This window comes from Anabas testudineus, chromosome 2 (assembly GCF_900324465.2).
Source record: "Anabas testudineus chromosome 2, fAnaTes1.2, whole genome shotgun sequence".
Taxonomy (NCBI): Eukaryota; Metazoa; Chordata; class Actinopteri; order Anabantiformes; family Anabantidae; genus Anabas; species Anabas testudineus.
In genome coordinates this window covers 21525661-21545001 of record NC_046611.1, presented here as the reverse complement: position 1 = coordinate 21545001, position 19341 = coordinate 21525661, and the positions used below count along the sequence as shown (strand labels likewise).

The 19341-nt window shown below is 38.7% G+C and overlaps 1 protein-coding gene across 1 annotated transcript; it reads left to right on the top strand.

Moving 5' to 3' along the window:
* The first annotated feature begins 167 nt into the window (after positions 1-167).
* Positions 168-19267, top strand: smchd1 (structural maintenance of chromosomes flexible hinge domain containing 1). Its single transcript, XM_026361903.1, has 47 exons — positions 168-544; positions 2170-2245; positions 2657-2815; positions 2908-2990; positions 3084-3217; positions 3308-3422; positions 4352-4471; positions 4557-4723; positions 4828-4930; positions 5032-5248; positions 5373-5493; positions 5965-6148; positions 6569-6787; positions 6903-6998; positions 7161-7267; positions 7516-7598; positions 7701-7814; positions 8222-8296; positions 8376-8495; positions 8591-8735; positions 8901-9003; positions 9215-9287; positions 9412-9551; positions 10862-10990; positions 11115-11339; positions 11442-11584; positions 11836-11921; positions 12019-12137; positions 13215-13376; positions 13469-13597; positions 13679-13758; positions 13905-14062; positions 14177-14286; positions 14387-14448; positions 14775-14859; positions 15035-15166; positions 15260-15406; positions 15477-15603; positions 15707-15826; positions 15913-15998; positions 16112-16234; positions 16727-16908; positions 17811-17920; positions 18325-18395; positions 18481-18649; positions 18737-18895; positions 18984-19267. Exons 1-47 carry the CDS (start codon positions 374-376, stop codon positions 19076-19078), a joined length of 5934 nt encoding a protein of 1977 aa, XP_026217688.1. The 5' UTR covers positions 168-373; the 3' UTR covers positions 19079-19267.
* Positions 19268-19341: the final 74 nt, after the last annotated feature.

Genomic DNA, 19341 nt, shown 5'->3' with positions numbered 1-19341 from the left:
TTCACACGGATTGCATTTTAATTTAGATTTTATTTATTTATTCCTTCTGGGTGTAGGAACACAGCACGTACGCCTCTAATGTGAACGGTTCGCCCTGTTCTCACTTCCTCTTATAGTGTGGGTTTAGACTAAACGATGTGACCCGAACGCAGCATTTCGAAGAAGTCACAGCAGCAGTGGGACGTGAAGCTAGTTTCTGGGAGTTTGCAGGACATCATGCACCAAAGACAGCTTTTATCAGGTTAACACAGTCTAATCGACGTCTGGATATGAGCTGAATGGTGTGATTGTTCGACAAAGACGACCGTAGATTTTAATGTGAATGGGTCTTAGCTAGTTGCCATTAGCTCCGTTGTACGTTAAAGTTGTAAACATGTCTAAACAATCGGGCTGTGCGAGTGTCTTCGCTTCGTCCTCTGCTCAGGAAAGAAAAAACAGAAGAAACATCACTGTTTACGACTATCGCAATCAAAATAACGTCACGAAGAAATTGATGGAAACAAGTGGTTGGGACTTCAATGTCTTTCTTGGACGTCTGCGCCAGGTAATGTAGAATAACTCTGGTTGAAGGCTGGGATTTGATTTAGATATCAAGACATCCGAGTTTGATATCACATTGTGCCGAGTTTTGCATGTCTGCCGAGATCTGCGTTCAAATGATTTGTTAGGCAAACAGCGGTGTAAAATCTATATGATCTATGTTGGAGATGTTAACGGATTTTAAGTCCATGCTAGTTTATAAGTGTTTATCAGGCTAAACGTAATGTTCAAGTCTCGTAGTATTTCTGTGTCGGGCTTTGCTCTAAAACTGCAGCTTTCATTGATTAATGTCTAAAAACATTGTTTGTGTGGGTAAAATCTTATAGCAGATTAGTAATGTTGTGGTTAATGAAGGTTTTCATTGTGGTTCGTTCATTTTGTCAAGTGAAGCTCAATCTAATAAAATATCTGCTTATAATAACAAGATTTGCAAACTTCGGTATGATTTGACCCACTCACACTTTTGCGTGTGTGGATTTTCACTGTCAGCTTAAATTAACCTAAAAGATGAACAAATGACAGCATTTGGTTATAACATGTGTTATAGTTAGTAAGGGGGAGGGGGGTGCATTATTGTTGACTTATCAGGACACAAATCATGTGTTTTGTTTTTGTTTTTTTTTACTCTGAAAATGATTTGGGATACTGGATGTGTGTTCACAAGCAGAGTTTAGTCTGCAGGGAGAAAACAACAAGAAAAAACAATTGTCTTCCAAATTTCAATGTGAAAGTGCAGTATCTGCCCCTGGCCTTGGCTTGTGTTAAGAAATTCAAGGATAAACAGAAAAGAAATTGGTCCAGAAACTGATTTCTTTATTCAAACTAAATTAAACAACATCTCCCACATTTGTATTTATACAAATTAAATTTGCATCGTTCCATCTTGGTAGAGTCTGACATGTCCCTGTGCTACAGGAACACATCTACACATCTCTTCAGATGTAAAGTCCAACATTTCTTGTTGTTGAAATCAGCTTGTCTTAAATAATTGTAAAAAAATATCACAACATATAAAGACGTAGCATCTTATTATTCATGATGGAATATGTTGCCGTAAAATGTATTTTTGAAATTAAAGAATAAAATAAAGAATATATATTTAAAAAATCATATAAAAAAGTGAATTTCCTCATTGGGGATCATTCAAGTCTCATACTCTTCAGTGCGATGTAGTCGTGCTCCTGTAGAATAACTAAAATAAAGAAACACATTTTGTTTCCTCACCAGTTTTAGAGTACATGTGGTTTCACAGTTGAGTCTGAATATTCTAGTGGTTCTTCAACAAAAATCTGTCAAAAAGACAACTAAATGTGTTCAAAAGTGAAGTTAGGTTTATTGACTTGGATAATGTCAAAAATACAATGATATAATTATTAATATATTAATATACCAATGAAGTGACATTCACACTCTAACAGCTTTTATCTTGCTTCTACAGTAAAGGAACTATTTATCTTATGGCCACTGTAAAAATAAAAAGCAGCAACTATGAACACTGTGAAAAGGTTGACAAATTAACAGTTAATGAATCTAATTGTTGAAAACTAATTGTATATAAATGAAACGAATTGTTGCTCTAATCACTAGATGATTTGAATTGACACTAACTTTTTACATTTGTTTATGTAGGTATTTGCAATCAACTCACAAGAACTATTTGTGTTGACCACAACTGACCGAACAGTCCTGGATTATGACAAATTTAGTGAGTAAATCAGTCTTTGTGGGTGTAGAAGTAAGAAATATTTTTCATCAACTTTAAATAAACCTATTTAACCAATGCATTTAAAAATAAGGTTAATTTGAACTATAAATGTCATCACTAGCAAAAGTTCAGTTTGGTCTGTTCGTTCTGAATTTGTGTTTTATTTTGTCTGTTTTAAATGTTTATACTCATGATGCGAGTCTGTATTCAATCCAATACATGAAATCAGATTAAATTTAAAGAAAAAAGATGAAGAAGAACAAGCATTAGAAAAGACACCAGGCAGGTTTGTAGGGCCAGTAACTGCACACTGGAATCAAACAGCTCCGAAGCCGTGTAGAAAGTTACATCTATCTGAGACAGAACACACACAAGTTAGAGAAATGTAATGTTGTCATTTGTTTATTGTAGGAAAGCTTCAGGATGGCACCACAGTCTACTTGTTGCAAACGAAAAACCAAGCACTTCAAGTGGCAGCGGTGGAGGAAATCACGTTTATGCCTCATTATGATACGCTGATCCGGTCTGGCATGTATGAGTACTATGCTAGCGAGGGCCAGAACCCTTTACGTAAGTGCCACTGCTTCGGTTGTGTAATTGTACAGATATTGTATGCGTGGCATCTCTCATACTTTGTTTGTATTTGTTTTATCTTCTTCCAGCCTACGCACTCGCTGAGCTGATTGACAACTCACTCTCAGCCACAGCTAAAAACAAAGGAACGAGGACAATAGAGATACAAATGGTTGGTTCTGCAGTTGCATATGAACACATTTGTACTTTTGCCAGTGTCTTTTGGTTGGTAGTACTGTAACTAACGTCTTTCTCTGTTTTCCAGATGTTTAATGAAACTCTTGGGAAACCCGCAGTGATTGTCTTAGATAACGGATGTGGAATGACCCCCCAGAAGCTCAATAACTGGGCGGTGTACAGACTCTCTAAATTTACCAGACAAAACAGCCTATTTGCAAGGTTGGCGTTCTTTACAGTACATTTTCAGATTATCTGTCACTTTAAAACATATTCTTCCAGTAAAGTACATTAAATGTGTCTTTTCCGTAGTAATGAAGAGGGGTATGTTCGACCTAAGCCTGTCCATCGTAGTCTCAACAGTGATATATCTTTCTTTGGAGTGGGAGGCAAACAGGCTGTTTTCTACATTGGAACTTCAACCATGGTAAGTCCTCAGTGAGAACAGTTACTGCTTTGCATTAGTCCCTTAAACAGGAACACTAATGTAGCCTTTTTATTTAGAACTGAAACAATTGTGGTGTTACTGTTTTAGTTACTATATTTTGGCCTATTCAGTCTAATTCTCTTTTATATTATTATTTAATAGTGCCAAAATGTTGCCGACGTTCTTCATAAAAAAACAGATAAATCAGATAAAGAGGCAGCAGAGTGTGTTCAAAAGTCATGTTTATCAACAAAAAAGTCAATATGTCGAGACAGATCCCTAAAAGCTGACTTTGGGCACCATTTAAATACACTACATGTTGCCCATTGACCTCCCATAGCAGAGTTTATGCGGTCTTATTCCTAAGTCTACCTGCAGGCCCTGTTATGAAGCTGTATACAGTTATTTCTCAGCCTGTAGGTTTGATCTTTTTCGATTTATGGCCACATTTATACAAGTGCTGCCATCTGTTCGGACTCAGAACTCCTACGTCTCAGAACCAACCATATATCATGCAATTACAGATACACACACACACACACACACGGGGAAATCCCCTGTTCTCTCTACTGAAAGAAGACACAGCCTGATCTCTCCTTCACCTGCACAGCACACAATAGGACTTACAGAGCAGATCACAGTGAATAATTAGAAGTACATCTACATGTGAATTAGAGCACATCCTCCAACAGTGATAAGTTTACAACACAATTACCTACTTGACAAATTATTAATCAGCATCTGTGTGCTCACTTGGTCAGCACACTTGCTGCTATGCTGGTTGAGCAGTTGTTCCTGAACTGCTTGGCCCACTTTCTCCCACACCAGCTTGATAGGCTTTAGATCTGGTAAGTAAACACAGTCAATATTCCAAAAACATAACCTATAGTTTTTTTTTTTTTTTTTTTTAATATTTATGTGTATATTAGATTATTAGCAAATCAGTAGCCTCCCCAGATGTCCATGAATTGGTTCTGTCTAAAGAGGATTTTGAGAGAAAAGAGAAGAACAAAGAGGAGATCTACAAAACGACGATCAGAAACAGAAAGGTGAATGCATTGTTTCAACTTAACATTTCATTTTGTGGGATTTGGAGTCCTGTCCTTTGTCTGATACTTCGTCCTGCTCCTGCAGCCTGGTGACTTTTCACACATGAACAAAACCAATGAGCTCTTCCTCCGTGACCTCATCAGTGAAGAACTGGGGAAAGGCAGCTTCACAGCTGTGGTCATTACAGGAGTCCAACCTGATCATATCAAATATCTGAAGCAGGACTTTCAGGAGTGGACCAGGCGGCTAGCGTAAGATTATTCACCCTCATCAATCCAGACTATTCATAGGTCACACGATACACGGTATGTCTTCACTGAGTTGTTACTACCTTTTTTTGTTGTTCATATTTCAGTCATATATATCACTACTATATTCATGGAGTCAATGGAAATGTCAGGGACAACCCCGGTACAAGCAGCTCCACAAACTCAGAACTCCCTAAAATTGACATTCAGGTGAGACTGTTGAACTTTAAACACAGTGACTTGCTGTTGACTTAGTTGAAATGCAGTCAATCTGTGCCAATATTACCATTTCACACTTCTCTTTGAATTAGATAACTTTAAGAGAGAAGCCCCCGAAAATTCCCCATGTGATGAATCTCAGGGAAGTGGAAGACGACATGCAGTCTCGGTACATAGATGCTGCTGCAGACACTTTTGAGTTTAAAGCCTCCATTGAACCAGACCGTGGCACAGTGGAGGGAATCCTCCGGTATCATCCTTTCCTCTATGATAAGGAGACGTACCCTAAAGAGCCATCTGCCAAGGAAGGTATTTAAACTCTAAATTACTGAAAACACATTACAGAAAACATTCAAGACCTGTGAATCAGTTTGTTTTGGTAATTATATTTTGCTCTTTCTTTTATTTTATTATTAATTTTTTTTAAAATCAGCTTCTCAATCTCATCTCTTCAATGATGACGAATGTGATGATGAGTCTGGAGCGAGGGGGAACAGGCCAATCTTTGAATGTTTCTGGAATGGACGGCTCATACCTTACACCAGAATAAATGAGTAAATACTTTTTTTTTTGGTACATTACTTTTTTTCTTAAAGAATAGGAAATGTATAATTTAACAGGTCTGTAAAAGTTTCCATATCTTGCTTGTTGTTCTTGGTCACGTTTTGCAGGGTCAGCAAAGGAAATAGACTGGACTCACTCTACACTAAATATGACTTTAATTTACATTAATATGTTTATAGCTCTCTCTCTTTGCTTAAGTCTTATTAATCCTAGGACAGATACAGGTAAGCTGCATTTTGCAGTTTTTATGCCAGGCTAGGCTTTTCATCTCCTGGCTCCAACGTCATATTTGGCATAAATACCAACTGTCAGGAAGAAAACATATAAACATTAAAGTTTCTCCAAATGTCAAACTAGAAATTAGAGTGAGTGACCTTCTTTTTTGATGGCAGTGTATTACTTTTAATATCGTTTACTAAGGGTTGACACAGTTAGTTGGTCTGGTGGTTCACTTTTAACAGGTTAGACTGGTTTGCACGGCCCAGAGGAGGAGATTTGCCACCGCCAGAGTGCTACAGCCGGTTTTCAGGGGTGCTTTTCACTGATGACAAATTAGAGGTCAGCACAAACAAGCTCACCTTCACGGACCTGGAGCTGAAACTGAAGAAAAAGGAAACCATCTTCACATACACTGTTAACGGACAGGTGGTCTTAAATTTACTTTTTTTTCAGTTTTCAATGGTTGGGGCAATCTGCAGCCCCAGATTATAATAATCTCAAACAAGGATTGATAATGCGTAACAATTAGACTAGTCTTACATTGCTGTTGTTTTTCATTACACTTCTGTTACCTCCCTCCCTAATCAAGTTCCCAAACTGTAGCAATAAGTGGAAGAGAGAAAATGTGAAGCAGCTGTTTTTGGTGCACTTTAGAGTCCCTGAGTAAACTAGCAGCTGATGTTCTAATGTCACATTTTCCAATTGAGTGTAATCACATCCCTCCCCAAACAGAATGTGATCATTTTTATATGTGAGAAGATGTTTTTGAGAAGTATCTTAATGCAGCTTTGTTCCAATTAAATATGTGAATGTTTTGCTAATTGTATTTCTTTTCCCTTTTCCCAGAAATCAGTTCGAAGTGACATCCAGAAGGAGTTCACACAGTGGCTTAAAAATTGTCATGCGCGCTTGGACAAGCAAGTGAAGTTTTTGTGCTACAAAGAAACCATAACACGAGCAGATGTGGCTGTTAAGAAGATGAAGCATCCTTGGGCGACATTTTCCACCATTGAATGTGGGAGCAAAATGTATAAAGCAGGCCAACTTGTGAGCATCTGTTTTTATGTTCTGTGTTGTTTTTGCTTTTTCTAAATCCTCTAAATCTATATCCTGATCCTTTTGTATTTCAAATACGTCAATGTTCTGCACTTTTTTAAACAGGTGAAGTCTAAGAACACAGTGCCCAGTTTACAATGGTAGGGTGATTCGGTTCCTGCTGTATGGAGACCATAAGGAAGACGCCTTTGCAACAGGGGGAGAGGTTGAAATCACTCTGGTAAAGAAGAAATAATTGCATTTGAAAAAGTGATTCTTAAATTGGCTTTGCACTGGCTTCAGTATATATTTAGACATGTAGCTTCAGTGTTTTCCAGTTGTCCCATAGTAACAGTACATTGTGTATTTTGAAAGAAGACTAGCCAATCAATCTGATTCTTAGGAACCTAAAGGACTTTATGACAAGACCAAGATCATACCCATTGCCAAGATTGACATGTCCGCCACTGATGAAGCCATCAAGAAGAACATTGAGAGTGATTCTGCCAGGTAAGTAAGCAGCTGGAAGTGATCTTGTGCTAGTGTGTGTCTGTATCTCTAGTTTACAATGCATTTATACCACAAAGAGCACAACTATTTCAAACATCTTATTTTAGATGTAATTAGGTAGTTAGGAAAACAATTGGTGATCCTGCAGCATGTCTACTGTAGTTACCCCTGCTTTATCTCCATGTTCTGACTAGACGTTGTAGTTTAAGTGATAACACTTTTGTAATTTTTGTTTAATATTTTTCTAGGATTCCACACAGGCTTCAGTTGTACTGGCCAGAGAATAATTGCTGGTCACAGAATGATGTTCGTCCAGCTGGGACTCAATTAGGTTTGTTTGCATCACAATGTGACAAAAATTTTTTTTTAAATCCTTTCCCGTTTAGTCTAAAAGACTTTTTATGACTTCTGTCCCTATATTTTGATATCTCAGGGCCGCTCAGAATTGAAATTCTGAACAAGAAGGGGGAGTCGATGTCCAGGATACCAACAGTGGGCAAAGCTGAAGTGATAAAGCTGAGCGTTAAGCTCAGAGTTGTCCATCACGGTAAAGGCGTGTGTGTTTCAAATGGAACACAGTCTTCTAAAACTCCTGCTATAGTTATCATTGCATTTTGCAATGATAGTAATATTATGTATTTTCATGTCTTGCACATTGATAACTCAGTTCTCACTATGCACCCTTAATAGATTGATATGTTCCTTTTTTTGCAAGTGATATGGTGTTTTATTCACTCCGAGTTTACTGAATCAGGTTCTTAATAGGTCAACATGTTTGTTGTAAAGAGAAGTTAAAATGCTTTTTGCAGTTTTGCAGCAAGTTAAAATATAAATTTTTTTAATCAAGGGTACAATTTACTGTTTCGGATGTTAGAATAAATTTTTATTTGTAAAATTACCAAAAGTATTTGAGGCCATTTAAAAAAAAATGTCTTTCTTTCCTATATACAGCAGGTCCTAAAGAAGAAGAGTCTGTCAATCTTGTTGCCCAGTATTCATCAAAGTGGGGTTTCTGGTTCAATAAAATTGGTAAGTTACTTTTTTTTTTTACTATTGGTCACTTTGTTTGTATCATTTTTACACATTGTAAACATTTCATCTCTGGCAGAGAATCTGACCAAACTGGGAAACTATACACTGTTTCTGAACGCCATGATAAATGAAAGAAATGAAATGGTCTACGGGGGCAATGAGCTCCCAAAGTGCAAACTCAAGTTCGCCATCAAAGGTAAGCAGTAGCAGTTTGTGTCACTCATGATCTTCATTCTTTCTAAAAGTATTGATGAAACTTGATAGACACCAAACTACTTTTATCCTTCTCAGCGGCAAGTGCTGAACATTTCGCCATTGATGAAATGAACTCCACTCTTCAAGTAGGGGTGCTATTCGACATTCCTCTGCAGATAAAAGATCATTATGGCCATGCCACAGCTCCTCCTGCCAATGCGCAGCCTGTTCTCAACTGCAGGTTTGTAAAACATCTGCTTACAAATGTTAAATTCAGTATGGCTGCCTTTTTGTTCCTTTGTTCGCCAGACTGCTTATTAGGGAGGCAAACTTTTTTTAATAGCTTGAAACTATAATACTCATCATGCTTATAATTATCATTATTATTCTTTTGATATTTTTTTAGTGGCCTGGGTCTGAGTTATGAGACAGTAGAGAGCAGTGACACCACAGTCACCATCAGAAATGTCAAAGCAAGTGGAAAAGTCCAGAATTTCCAGCAACCAAAGGTTAGAAACAATCTACTCTCAATATAAATGTATATATTTAAGTTGATGAATAGTTATATATTCGATAGTTTCTTTGGCTGTTTTAATATGGACCTACATTTCAATGATGTAAAATCACAACTAATATTACTCATGAATTTAAACACAGGAATTGCTTTTTGAAAAGTAGTTGTTCTGTGTTAATATTTACCGTCTTTTATTTTCTTTCTAGACATATAACCTGGAAGTGACTCTGCCTGGTTTAAAAAAAGCTAAGCAAACTATCAAGATCAGTCTTCTTCCAGGTGAGTGTACATTTATTCATTCTGAATAACAAATAATCAGACTGCTATTCATAAGAAAGCAGAAGAAAACTTTAAGTAGCTTCTCAGGTGCATGATCTTGTTTTGTTTTGTTTTTTTTGACCAGGTCCTCCACATTCGCTCCACGTCAAACCAGATGACAGCCCAGTTACTGTAGAGAACGGAAATCCCCTGAAGTTTAATGTTGAAATTCATGACGAGGCTGGAAACATCACTGTTGGCCCCAAACACGTTGTTCGCTGTCAGGTATGGCTGTGTAGTTCCTAGGAAATCCGGGTGTCTGTGTGTCGTTTTTTACGATTAAAGAAGCTTTTTGACTTCAGATCAAGCTTCGTCACGGAAAAAACATTATTCTGAGCAGACATACTGGAAAAAAAAGTAGTGTGTGTTTTTATCGCAGTATTTCAGTTTGTCTGGTATAGTGAGAGTCTGTGTGACTCATTGGAGTATTACTGGTTTTAAGTTGCCATCATTTATGTTGTATGTTTGCCAGCTCAACATAATCTCCCAATGGAAACTCTTAAATCTCAGAGGATAATTCATTTTGATAGAATGATGTTCAATAACATGTGGGTAGAATTGTTTAAAATAATAAACACCAATCAATGAATAAAAAGTCTTTTAATTCCTTCTTCATGCCATTTATAGGCAAGGCAAGGTAGTCTATATTGTGTTGCACATTTCATACACAACGACAACTCATAGTGCAAATCTTTGTGTCAAAGACAATTATCTCTGCACTTAAGCTCAAGAAAATGTGTTTTATGCACTAAACTTATGAACCTATTAGACTGTAGTCATTTGATGATAGACTAGTACCTTTGGCCATAGTCTTCATAATGATGGTAGCTAATATTTTGTGTAATGCAGCTTAATTTGGTTGCGATCGTGGCTCAGTTGGTAGGGCAGTCAGCAGTTGTCTACAAACCTCAGGTTTGGTGGTTTGCCTCCCCCTGATTCCTGGATTATAAAGTATCAATTATTAATTGATAAAAGCATGTAAACTGTAATTATAGCAGTTTGGTTCATGCCCTGGTTTTAGTTTTATTTAATTGCCAACAACATGAAAAACTTAACACTGAGCTCTGAGCAGTTTCTAAAAACAGATGACCTGAAGGACTGATCACAGTATTATTTCTTAACATGAGCCCCACAGAGAAAGTAAGTGATTGGTCCTATTACAACAAGAAATATCACATTTAAGTTGTGAGAATACGGGAGCTGCTATTAATATGTGGAAGTGGGTTGACATTGTTGGTGGGAGATCCATGACTCTATCTTCTCCAGTAGTCTTCACCTGTTCCTCTGTTTAACTGGTCTTATGTTTTACTCCTAGTTAAACAGAAGAAGAACCCTGCTCTCTTGGGAACATTGCATGTCACATTTGATTCAGATGTATAATTAGTAACTGAGACAATATAGCACTTGTCCTGAAGATATGAATTTAACACCACTTAAGAACAGTGAAAGCATTATTCAGTGATAAAATGTGTCATCTCTCTAATTCTAATTAATCTACTTTCAACAGTTGAGTGTTTGATCCTCATCCCTTCCAGGTTCAGGGGCTTCCACCAGTTACCATAGACTGCAGCAGTACAGGAGCTGGACAAGTTGTGACAAAGCCCATAAACTTGAAAATATTCAATGGAGAGTCACAAAAGCTTAAAGTTCAACTGAACATTCCTGTAAGTAAAAGTGAAAAAATGAGACTTGAACCTTTTCTACTCATTGTACTGTACTTTCTTTACTTTACTGTAATGTTCTCTGATAAAAATTTTTTTTAATCTATCTCCATGTTTTTCATACTAGAATCAGAGGAGCATACCTATGGTCGCGTGGGAGTTGACGGTGATGCCAAGCACAAGAGTTTGTTTGATGGAGCTCTGCAGTCAGGATGATAAAAAACTGGTGCTGACGAACAATGAAAGGATAGATTGGCTGGCTGGAGGCGTACTGGAGAACCTGTTCTATAAGCTGTATAATGAGTCGGGTAAAGAAGTAGCTCTCACCCCTGAAATCGCCTCCAGGATCAAGGTCTGTTTGTCAAATACAAAATAAAAATATAATAAAAAAAAACGTAGGTTTCCTGTTGTGATGTGCTGACTTCTTTCCATGTTCACTTTCACTATGTTTAAGGTGAACTGGGCAGGAGACTTATGCATAGAGGATTTGGTCCAGGGAAAGCTGCCTGATGTGCAGGTTCCCCAGCGGGCGCAAGAAGCACACTTCTACCAGGTGTCATACCAAGACCAGAGTGTGTCTGTTTCCTTCAAAATAACGTAAGCCACACACTCGACTCGAAGCTGTGTGCTGTGAGTTGATATGAAGACAGATAGCCCTCTCTTTCCTCTACTGTACTTTTCTGTACTTGTTTCCATTCTTCAGGCTAAGCTAATTATCACCTGGTGGTAGCTTCACATTTAAAAGACAGGCGTGAGACCGATTTTCTCTCTTAACTCTGTGTATTTCCAAAAATGTTGAAGCATTCCTGGGATGTTTAGACTCTTATATTTGCCTGTTTTGTTTGCAGGCCACATCCAGATGAACCAGTACGGCTAAAAGCAACTCTGCTCCAAAGCGTAGTGAAGCTGGGTGAAACCCTGCCTGGAAACATCCGTGAGTGTCGGCGTGATCACACTAATATTTTGTTTGTTTGTTTTTTCCTCATATGATCTTTTTGCATTGGATGACGCGCAACATTTCATTCATACAGATTTGGAGCTTGTGGATCAGTATGACAATGTAACCAAGACACTGAACTCCACTTGTGTGAACAACATCACTGTGGACGCTGAGGATCTGGACAAATCGGCCATCAGCTTGATGTGGCAGGTGGGAACAAGGATACACAGACTGAACCGACATGACTCAAAATTCAGAGACTAAAATGTAGTCATCCCTCTACCTTAGTGTTTTCTGAAACAAACCAGGTTAAATCTTTATTTATTAAAATGTGTTAAAAAATCATCTCTGGCCCATTTTCTTCTTCACATCGTCTGACAACTTCACCTCCTCAACTCTGTTTCTCCCTCTCCCACCTTCACTCCTTAAAAAGCTCAGGATGTAGGTAGGAGAGAGTAAAGCAAGCAAGGGAATAAATCGTGTTTTACACTGATAAGCAGCATCTAGCGTTACAGAAATCCAAAACGTAAATCAACGTTGCTTACCTGCTTCACATCAGAGGCATTCCAGAGGGAGGTCAAAGGTCAGTGTGAGGCTAGAAGCTAGAAGAGCTTTAATTTGTTGCCTGGACACAGTTCTAGCCTATGTCTTAGGCCAATTTAGTCAAATTCTCTTCTTAATAGTGTCAAAAATGTTGCAGAAGTTCTTCATAAAAATCGGACAAAGAGGCAGCAAAGTCTGTTCAAAAGTGAGTTTAGAGACATCCCTGAATAAATGTCTCTGTACGGTGCCTGTGGGCACCGTTTAATACACTCTTGGGCTGCTCTGTGCCGCTCCCATGGCAGACTTTAAGTTGTCTTATTCGCTTGACTAATCCACTTCGCTGACACCCCTACCTCCTCTTATCTATCCTTCAGCTGGCTTGCTTGATGTCTGTTTAGCCTTGGTTTGCTGGAAACAAACTTACACAACGTCCCTTTTCTCTGCAGCAGCAGAACAGCCACTCTTCTGGCCTCTCCTTCAACTCCCTCTCTCTTTACAGCACATCATTTTAGATTTCATTGAATATTTCTGAGGACATATTTATATATATGTTCAATAATAATTTGACAACAGTGCTCTGCTGTAGTGTAGCAGAATTTATTCAGAATTTGAATCTACATAATTAATTCATTTTTCTTTTCGTGTGGTGAGTATATTTGATTCATATCATGAATAATTTATGTCCAGAACTAAATGATCTACGGGAAATAGAAATAAATGTCCTCCCTCTGTATGTTAAATCAGGAGAGCAGTCATTCTGTCAGCGTGGCAGGAGTGTGTTTCCAGGGTGGGGCTCCTGGTTCCAGGGAGATAAGCTTCATCTATGGGACCTTTGTTGGGACTGTGATAGTTAAGTTGACCGCTGGAGACCCTGCAGAGCTTAAACTCATCAGCCAGCCAGATCAGGTGATAAAGTCTTCTGCTGCTTGTAGCTCACTGATGTGCTTTACGTTATTATGCACTTAAACTAACTATTGAAACCTGTTTTTATGGATAAGCCTTTGCGGGTGCTGAATGATCACAGCATCCCTACACCATTCCTCATCCAACTGTTCGACAAGTGGGGAAACCCCTCATCAGACCGGAGGGTTGTAGTGGAACTGAAGCCTTCACATCCATCGCTAAAGGTTAGACGACCCAAGTCGAATAATCGAATTAGAGTAATATAGTGAGATCTCATTGTGTTTGTTGGTTTGGTTTTTGTTTAGGTAACAGCAGATGTTGCTTCACGTCCAGTGGATGTAGAAGGGAAAGCTTCTTTCACTGTTAATTGTGTGAGCGGATCAAAGTGAGTGTCACCTTCTCAAGTATTAAAAACACAATATTACAATACTACTAAATATACTGTGTTTGAAATCAGTGAGTTGATCCCTGGAATCACGCACAGCTTGTTTCGCGTTAACCTAATATGTTGTGACCTTGATGTTCCACTAGGGGGCACTATCAACTGATGTTTAGAGGCTCCTTCAACCACAAGCCCATTCCTGGACCATCAGTGAGTCTCACTGTCTTACCTGATCCCAACAAACCTGTCAGTCTGTCAGTGGAGTATGACACCAATGCCAGGTTTCCCGCTAAAGGCACCTTCCCAGGTTTTTATTTTTGTGTTTGCTTCCTTCAACACAAGTTTATTTTCTTCATTTCAGTGTGTTTGTTAATAGTGTGTGTGTGTGTGTGTGTGTGTGTGTGTGTGTGTGTGTTCTCAGTGTTCTCAGTGACCGTGGTGTCTGATGAAGGAAGCCCAATTACGACTTTTAACCCTGCTGCTATATCTATGTTTCTTTGGGAGGGAGTGCCAACAAGAGGAACGTCGCCTGTGAGTAACTTATCAGACAGAGTGACTGTCATCAATTTTAATTTGCTTCTCTCCTAACGTAATTTTTGTTGTGTCATGTTCTTTAACTTGTCATGTCTAGCTCACTGAGCTGAAGTGTAGTAAGCCCTTGGAGAATGAAAAGAAAGACTGTTTTTACTTCAGGTAAGATGTTTCACATCTGAGTTGCTGTTTTAGGATTAAATGAGGTTCACTGTTATGTCCAGTAAAGTGCAGGCGCTTAGTGTAGTTTAACAAACTGCAAACAGAGCGAAGCAGCAAATAGCAGTAGGTTCAGATAAGTTGGTGCTTCCAACCAACAGTCTGTCACATAGCCCTGAACAGTGCATCCTTGTTTGGATTGTCCTGTGTGCTAGTTTTATATTTACTGTACAAACTTGAGTGTCAGTCTTCTTCAAGTTTTTATAAGAAAATATTAAAATTAACAAATACACAAAGGTTATAAATATTCTTTGGGTGTTTCAATGCAGAGATAAAGAAATCCCAGAACAAGCAGGAAAGTACACTATCCAGTTTTCTCTCCGAATCGACGAAGCAAGAGTCTTGGACAAACAGGTTGGTTGAACCAAAACCTGTGTGTGTCATTTAGAAATAATTTACACTCACTCAGCACTTGACTATCAAACATACAAGAGACAATGAGAAAGTCTCCAGAATGTAATCATCCGTTAATAATAATAATCCCTGTGAGGAGTTACTGACTGCTCTGCTCTGTTGCCTCGGCTCCTAGATTCCTATAAACGTAGTGGCCAATCAGCCTGTCAAACTGGGACCCGACTCGCCGCCACCATGCCCAGTTGTCTCGAACAGTAAGGATATCGCAGACCGAACCTTGATGGAGAATATGACTCTGAGGATAATGGTAAACCGTTTGGAAACTTTACCAATAAGTTGTTTCGTGTGGATTATGAGCTTGTATCACCTGATTTAATGGAGTTGCCTTGATTGATTCCAGGATGCACATGGAAATCCAACAGGCCAAGACCTGAATGGGATGGTGGTCGTTTCTATAAAGAACTCTAGTGGTGAGAGCGATCTTCTGTTTGAAGGCGGAATAAACAGACATCGCTTTAACTTGGTAGAGGGAAAGATCCACATCCCTGTGAGTAAACATGCCTCATCAGACAAGCTGGTCCATCTTGGTATATAAATAACACACCTACTCTCCACAGAGGCTGGCTATCATGGAGGATCCCCTTGGAACAGATGGCGGTGCATACACCCTCCTCTTTGAACCTGAAGTGTCCCTGGTTCCCACTCCTCTGACTTCTTTTGAGCTCACCTTCCATTTTTACAGTGGTATGAAACAACCTTTTCTAAGTTTTTATCAGTATCCCAATACAGTGAAGAAAATAATTCTATTATAATAATTAAAAAAAACGATTTATAATTATTTTTTTAGATGCAGAAAGTCAAAAGAAAATGTGTCAGCTGTCCAAGGAGAAAGAAGAGCTCACCAGTGCTGTTGCTCGATTTGCAGACTTCTTTAGTGATAGTAACTCATTCCTTAAAATGCTCACAAGTAAGATTTCTTTAAATAAAGTCATGTTGACTATAGATATGCTGTCTGGCTCTGCTCTCTAATGAAAAGTTTTCCTTTACTACCAGAAAGACTCCTGGATCTGAATAGAAAAGTGACTGATATGAGAAGAGTGCTGGTGCAAATGGAAATATTAACAGTACAAAACACCTCAGTAAGTTGTTCATTCTGTTCTAACCTTACTTCTGTTCGGGCTGTAATTCGGATCATCTGTGAATACAAACAATGATTGTTGAATTACATTTGCATATTCATAATTCTTTGTAGGCCGCGGATATTGACAGATTCATAAAGGAGAAGACCGCAGAGGCTGGAGAGATTCTGAAAATGTCCAAACGAGTCTGCTCCATTCCCCACCACTTCAGGGGACAGCAGGGTGTCTTGGGAAAGGTAATGGAAATACAAATGGTTTTGCTGAGCTGGTCTTTCATTTTAGGAAGCAATGACCTCCATGCTGATATGTCCACCAGGGCTGTGCCATATGGTGTTAATCCCTTTCATGTATTGAATATTGCCATTATCACATTTTGACAATGAGTCGGTAGATTCATTCACTTTGATCGTCCACTGTGACGATGACAGTATAATGTTAATATAATATATTGCATTTTTGCCTGCAGACACCCCAAACATAGTTGAAGGTGAATCTTGCGTGTTAGACAAGTCTGGGGAAAAGCTCTGTATCAGCACAAAAACAACATGCACTGTGAAACTATCACAGTTTTCCACAGAGCTTTGTGTTGTCTGCAGTTGTTATATTGTAAAACACAGCTGGAAGATGGCCGGGCTAAACCTCTCTGTCCTTGTTTTATCTTGATGTGGTATTAAAAAGTCTTCAACTTGCAGAAAGCCTGGTTTTACCTTTTTATGTCTTGGATGCAGGTTGGTCATCTGGCCTATGTGGAGGATGATGCTGCTGCGTGGGTGATCTCCTGGCACATCAGCGGTGACATGGACTGTGTCATCACCAGATCGACAGAGACGGCCATGAGGATTTATAAAGACACTCAGGGCATACAGCAGGTCATGCCTCTTGACACCATATTTGTGTTTCCCGGCAGCAGGTACACACCTTTATTTTTAAATTGGAGTCTAAAAAGTTTGGTTTGACACATATGGCGACTACGACATGTGGGGGTTGAGACCACTGCTGAAACTCAGCTCCAGTAAACTGGGGTCCATCCATCGACTGGTGGGTTTAAAGCTACACTTGTGTTCATCAACACCTTGTTCCTACTGTGCCTTCATCATTCACTTAAGTTTTGCTGGTGGCGTCTGAGTAGCTTTTCTGAGCCCTTTGTATCTTTGAATATAGTCTTTAATTTTAAAGCCTCCAACCCTGAGTCTTCCAACAACAGTAATTTAAAGATCTTGTGGCACCTCCCTCTTCCACATGCTGCCCAAAAACTAAGCGGTAAAGGCACCTACAGTGAAGTCAAAGGAAAATATCATTTAAATAATTAAAGTACACCAGTATAGTTGTGTTATAATGTAGTTGGTGTACAAATTCACTGAAATGTACTCAGCCTTTTATTATTTGGACCAATGTTTCAGTAATGACCATTTATATTAATAATTTACAGATTTTAAAAAATGAATATGTATTATTACAATATTTAAAAGACCTATTCCCAAATTCAACAATACCCAGACAATTTACATGAAATCACAAACGAGAAGCTAAAACTAGAATGTTTGTCATTTTGCTTGAACCAGTTGATTATTGAAGTATTATAACAGTTGATGAGAGAATCGAATGCTGATAACTCGTTTAATCTTGCTCTATGCTCAAAATATACTTGTACCTAAATTTTGTATCACAATAAAACATTTAGTGTTTTGGTTTTGAGCCATTTGTCAAAACATTTGTAACTTTGTAGTTTGCTTCTTTTATTTTTTTTACTATACTTTTCAAGCACTCTGATCCTCTGTGCAGTTTCTCTGCTAACGTTAGAATTGCTTGCAGACCGCTGCCGCACATAAGAGGTGGCCAAGCACTCTTTGATCCCCCTGGGAACCCTGTGTACGCCAGAGAGCTCCTGATTTTCCCCAACAACAAAATGGAGTGTGAAATCGGTGAGCTGGACTTCCCTTACTCTGTGTAACATTTGCCAGTTGTTGTTGTTGTAGTTGTTGTTTTTATGGCAGATTTATAGTACGTCCACAGTTTTTGTGGTTTTCTAGAAGCTTCTTCTAGAAGCAAACTCGTCTTTGAGTTTGCTGTTGTTGGGGTACTTCCTTTGTGCCCCTCCGCTCTTGTTAAGTTTTGGGTAAATGGTTCCACCTGGGATTCAGTTTCTCAGAGCTCGAGGGGTTCTCTGACGTGGGGCCTGTCAGAGAACACAAGTGGATTGTGTAATGTTGGATTTTCTTTATCATGGGAACTAATCTAACTATTGGATTTTTAAAGTTTGATGTAACATTGTTGAGTTTAAATGTTACAACAAGTATAAAAATGTTCTGCCTGGTCGTCTTTGCAGTGTTTAAAAATATACTTGGTGATACTATTCTGATTGACAACCTGGAGTCTGGAAACAACTACAGGAAGCTGGTGAGTGATGCTTGCTGCTGGAGCTGTGTCACAGATTAATGATGGCTGGTAGATATTGTTCCTCTAGACGTGATAATGCTTACAGGTTGTGCAGAACAAAATACCATGCCCCACCATACTGACCAGGCAAGGACAGAGGATCAGTGCAAAGGGCAAGTTTGGAGGAGCACAGAACAAAGCTCCGCCGATGAACACGTTACGATTGTTTGGATCCCCTCCTCCACATCGTTACCATGCTCTGAAGGAACAAATAGGTGACGTGTATAATATTACATATTTTAAAGCTGACTGTAAAGGCCCTGTTCATTTAAGACTTTAATGTCTCTTAATATATTTGACAGAGCTGGTCTCTCAGTACCAGTTGGCTCTGAAGAAGAAGGAGGAGACAGAAAAGGAACGTGAAGACCACTTAAAAATGTTGAAGTCTCCTGATACACAGAAAAAGAAAGAACAAATGGACGAGCAAAAGAAACAACTGGAGATGATTGAGAGGCAACTTGGTAGGTTTGTCAACTTGGGAGTAAGAGCTTTTTGCTTTTCATTCTTTTGTCATTGTCTGTTTCTAACTGGTCTGTATTTTACTTCTAGCCTCTACTCCAGTAAGACCAGGGAAACGGGGGTCTCAGGATGCTGGGGAGCCCTCTGGCATCAACACAAAAAGAGCGAGGCAGAGACCCACATAACCTGATTGCAAGACAGATTTGTCTTCAGAGAGTTTCTGTAATTACTTTTATATGTGAAGATTTATTTTCCTAAACTTTTTAATGTATCTTTAGTTATCAGAAAAGTGTACGATATGACGTTTATGCGTGGCAACATTAACTTAAATGAAATGTCTGGATACTTTATATATAAACATACATATGTACTGAGCCTCTTTCCATGTGTGGTTTTATTTTTGTCCTGTCATAACTTAAGTGAAATGCAACATTAAATCTTTACATGA

What these genes read in the sequence shown, in the direction of transcription:
- smchd1 (XM_026361903.1), top strand. Translation starts at nt 374, where the DNA reads ATGTCTAAACAATCGGGCTGTGCGAGTGTCTTCGCTTCGTCCTCTGCT. An exon ending in CAAAACAGCCTATTTGCAAG is followed by an intron (nt 3,218 to 3,307) that starts GTTGGCGTTCTT and finishes TCTTTTCCGTAG; the next exon opens with TAATGAAGAGGGGTATGTTC. An exon ending in TCCAGCTGGGACTCAATTAG is followed by an intron (nt 7,599 to 7,700) that starts GTTTGTTTGCAT and finishes TTGATATCTCAG; the next exon opens with GGCCGCTCAGAATTGAAATT.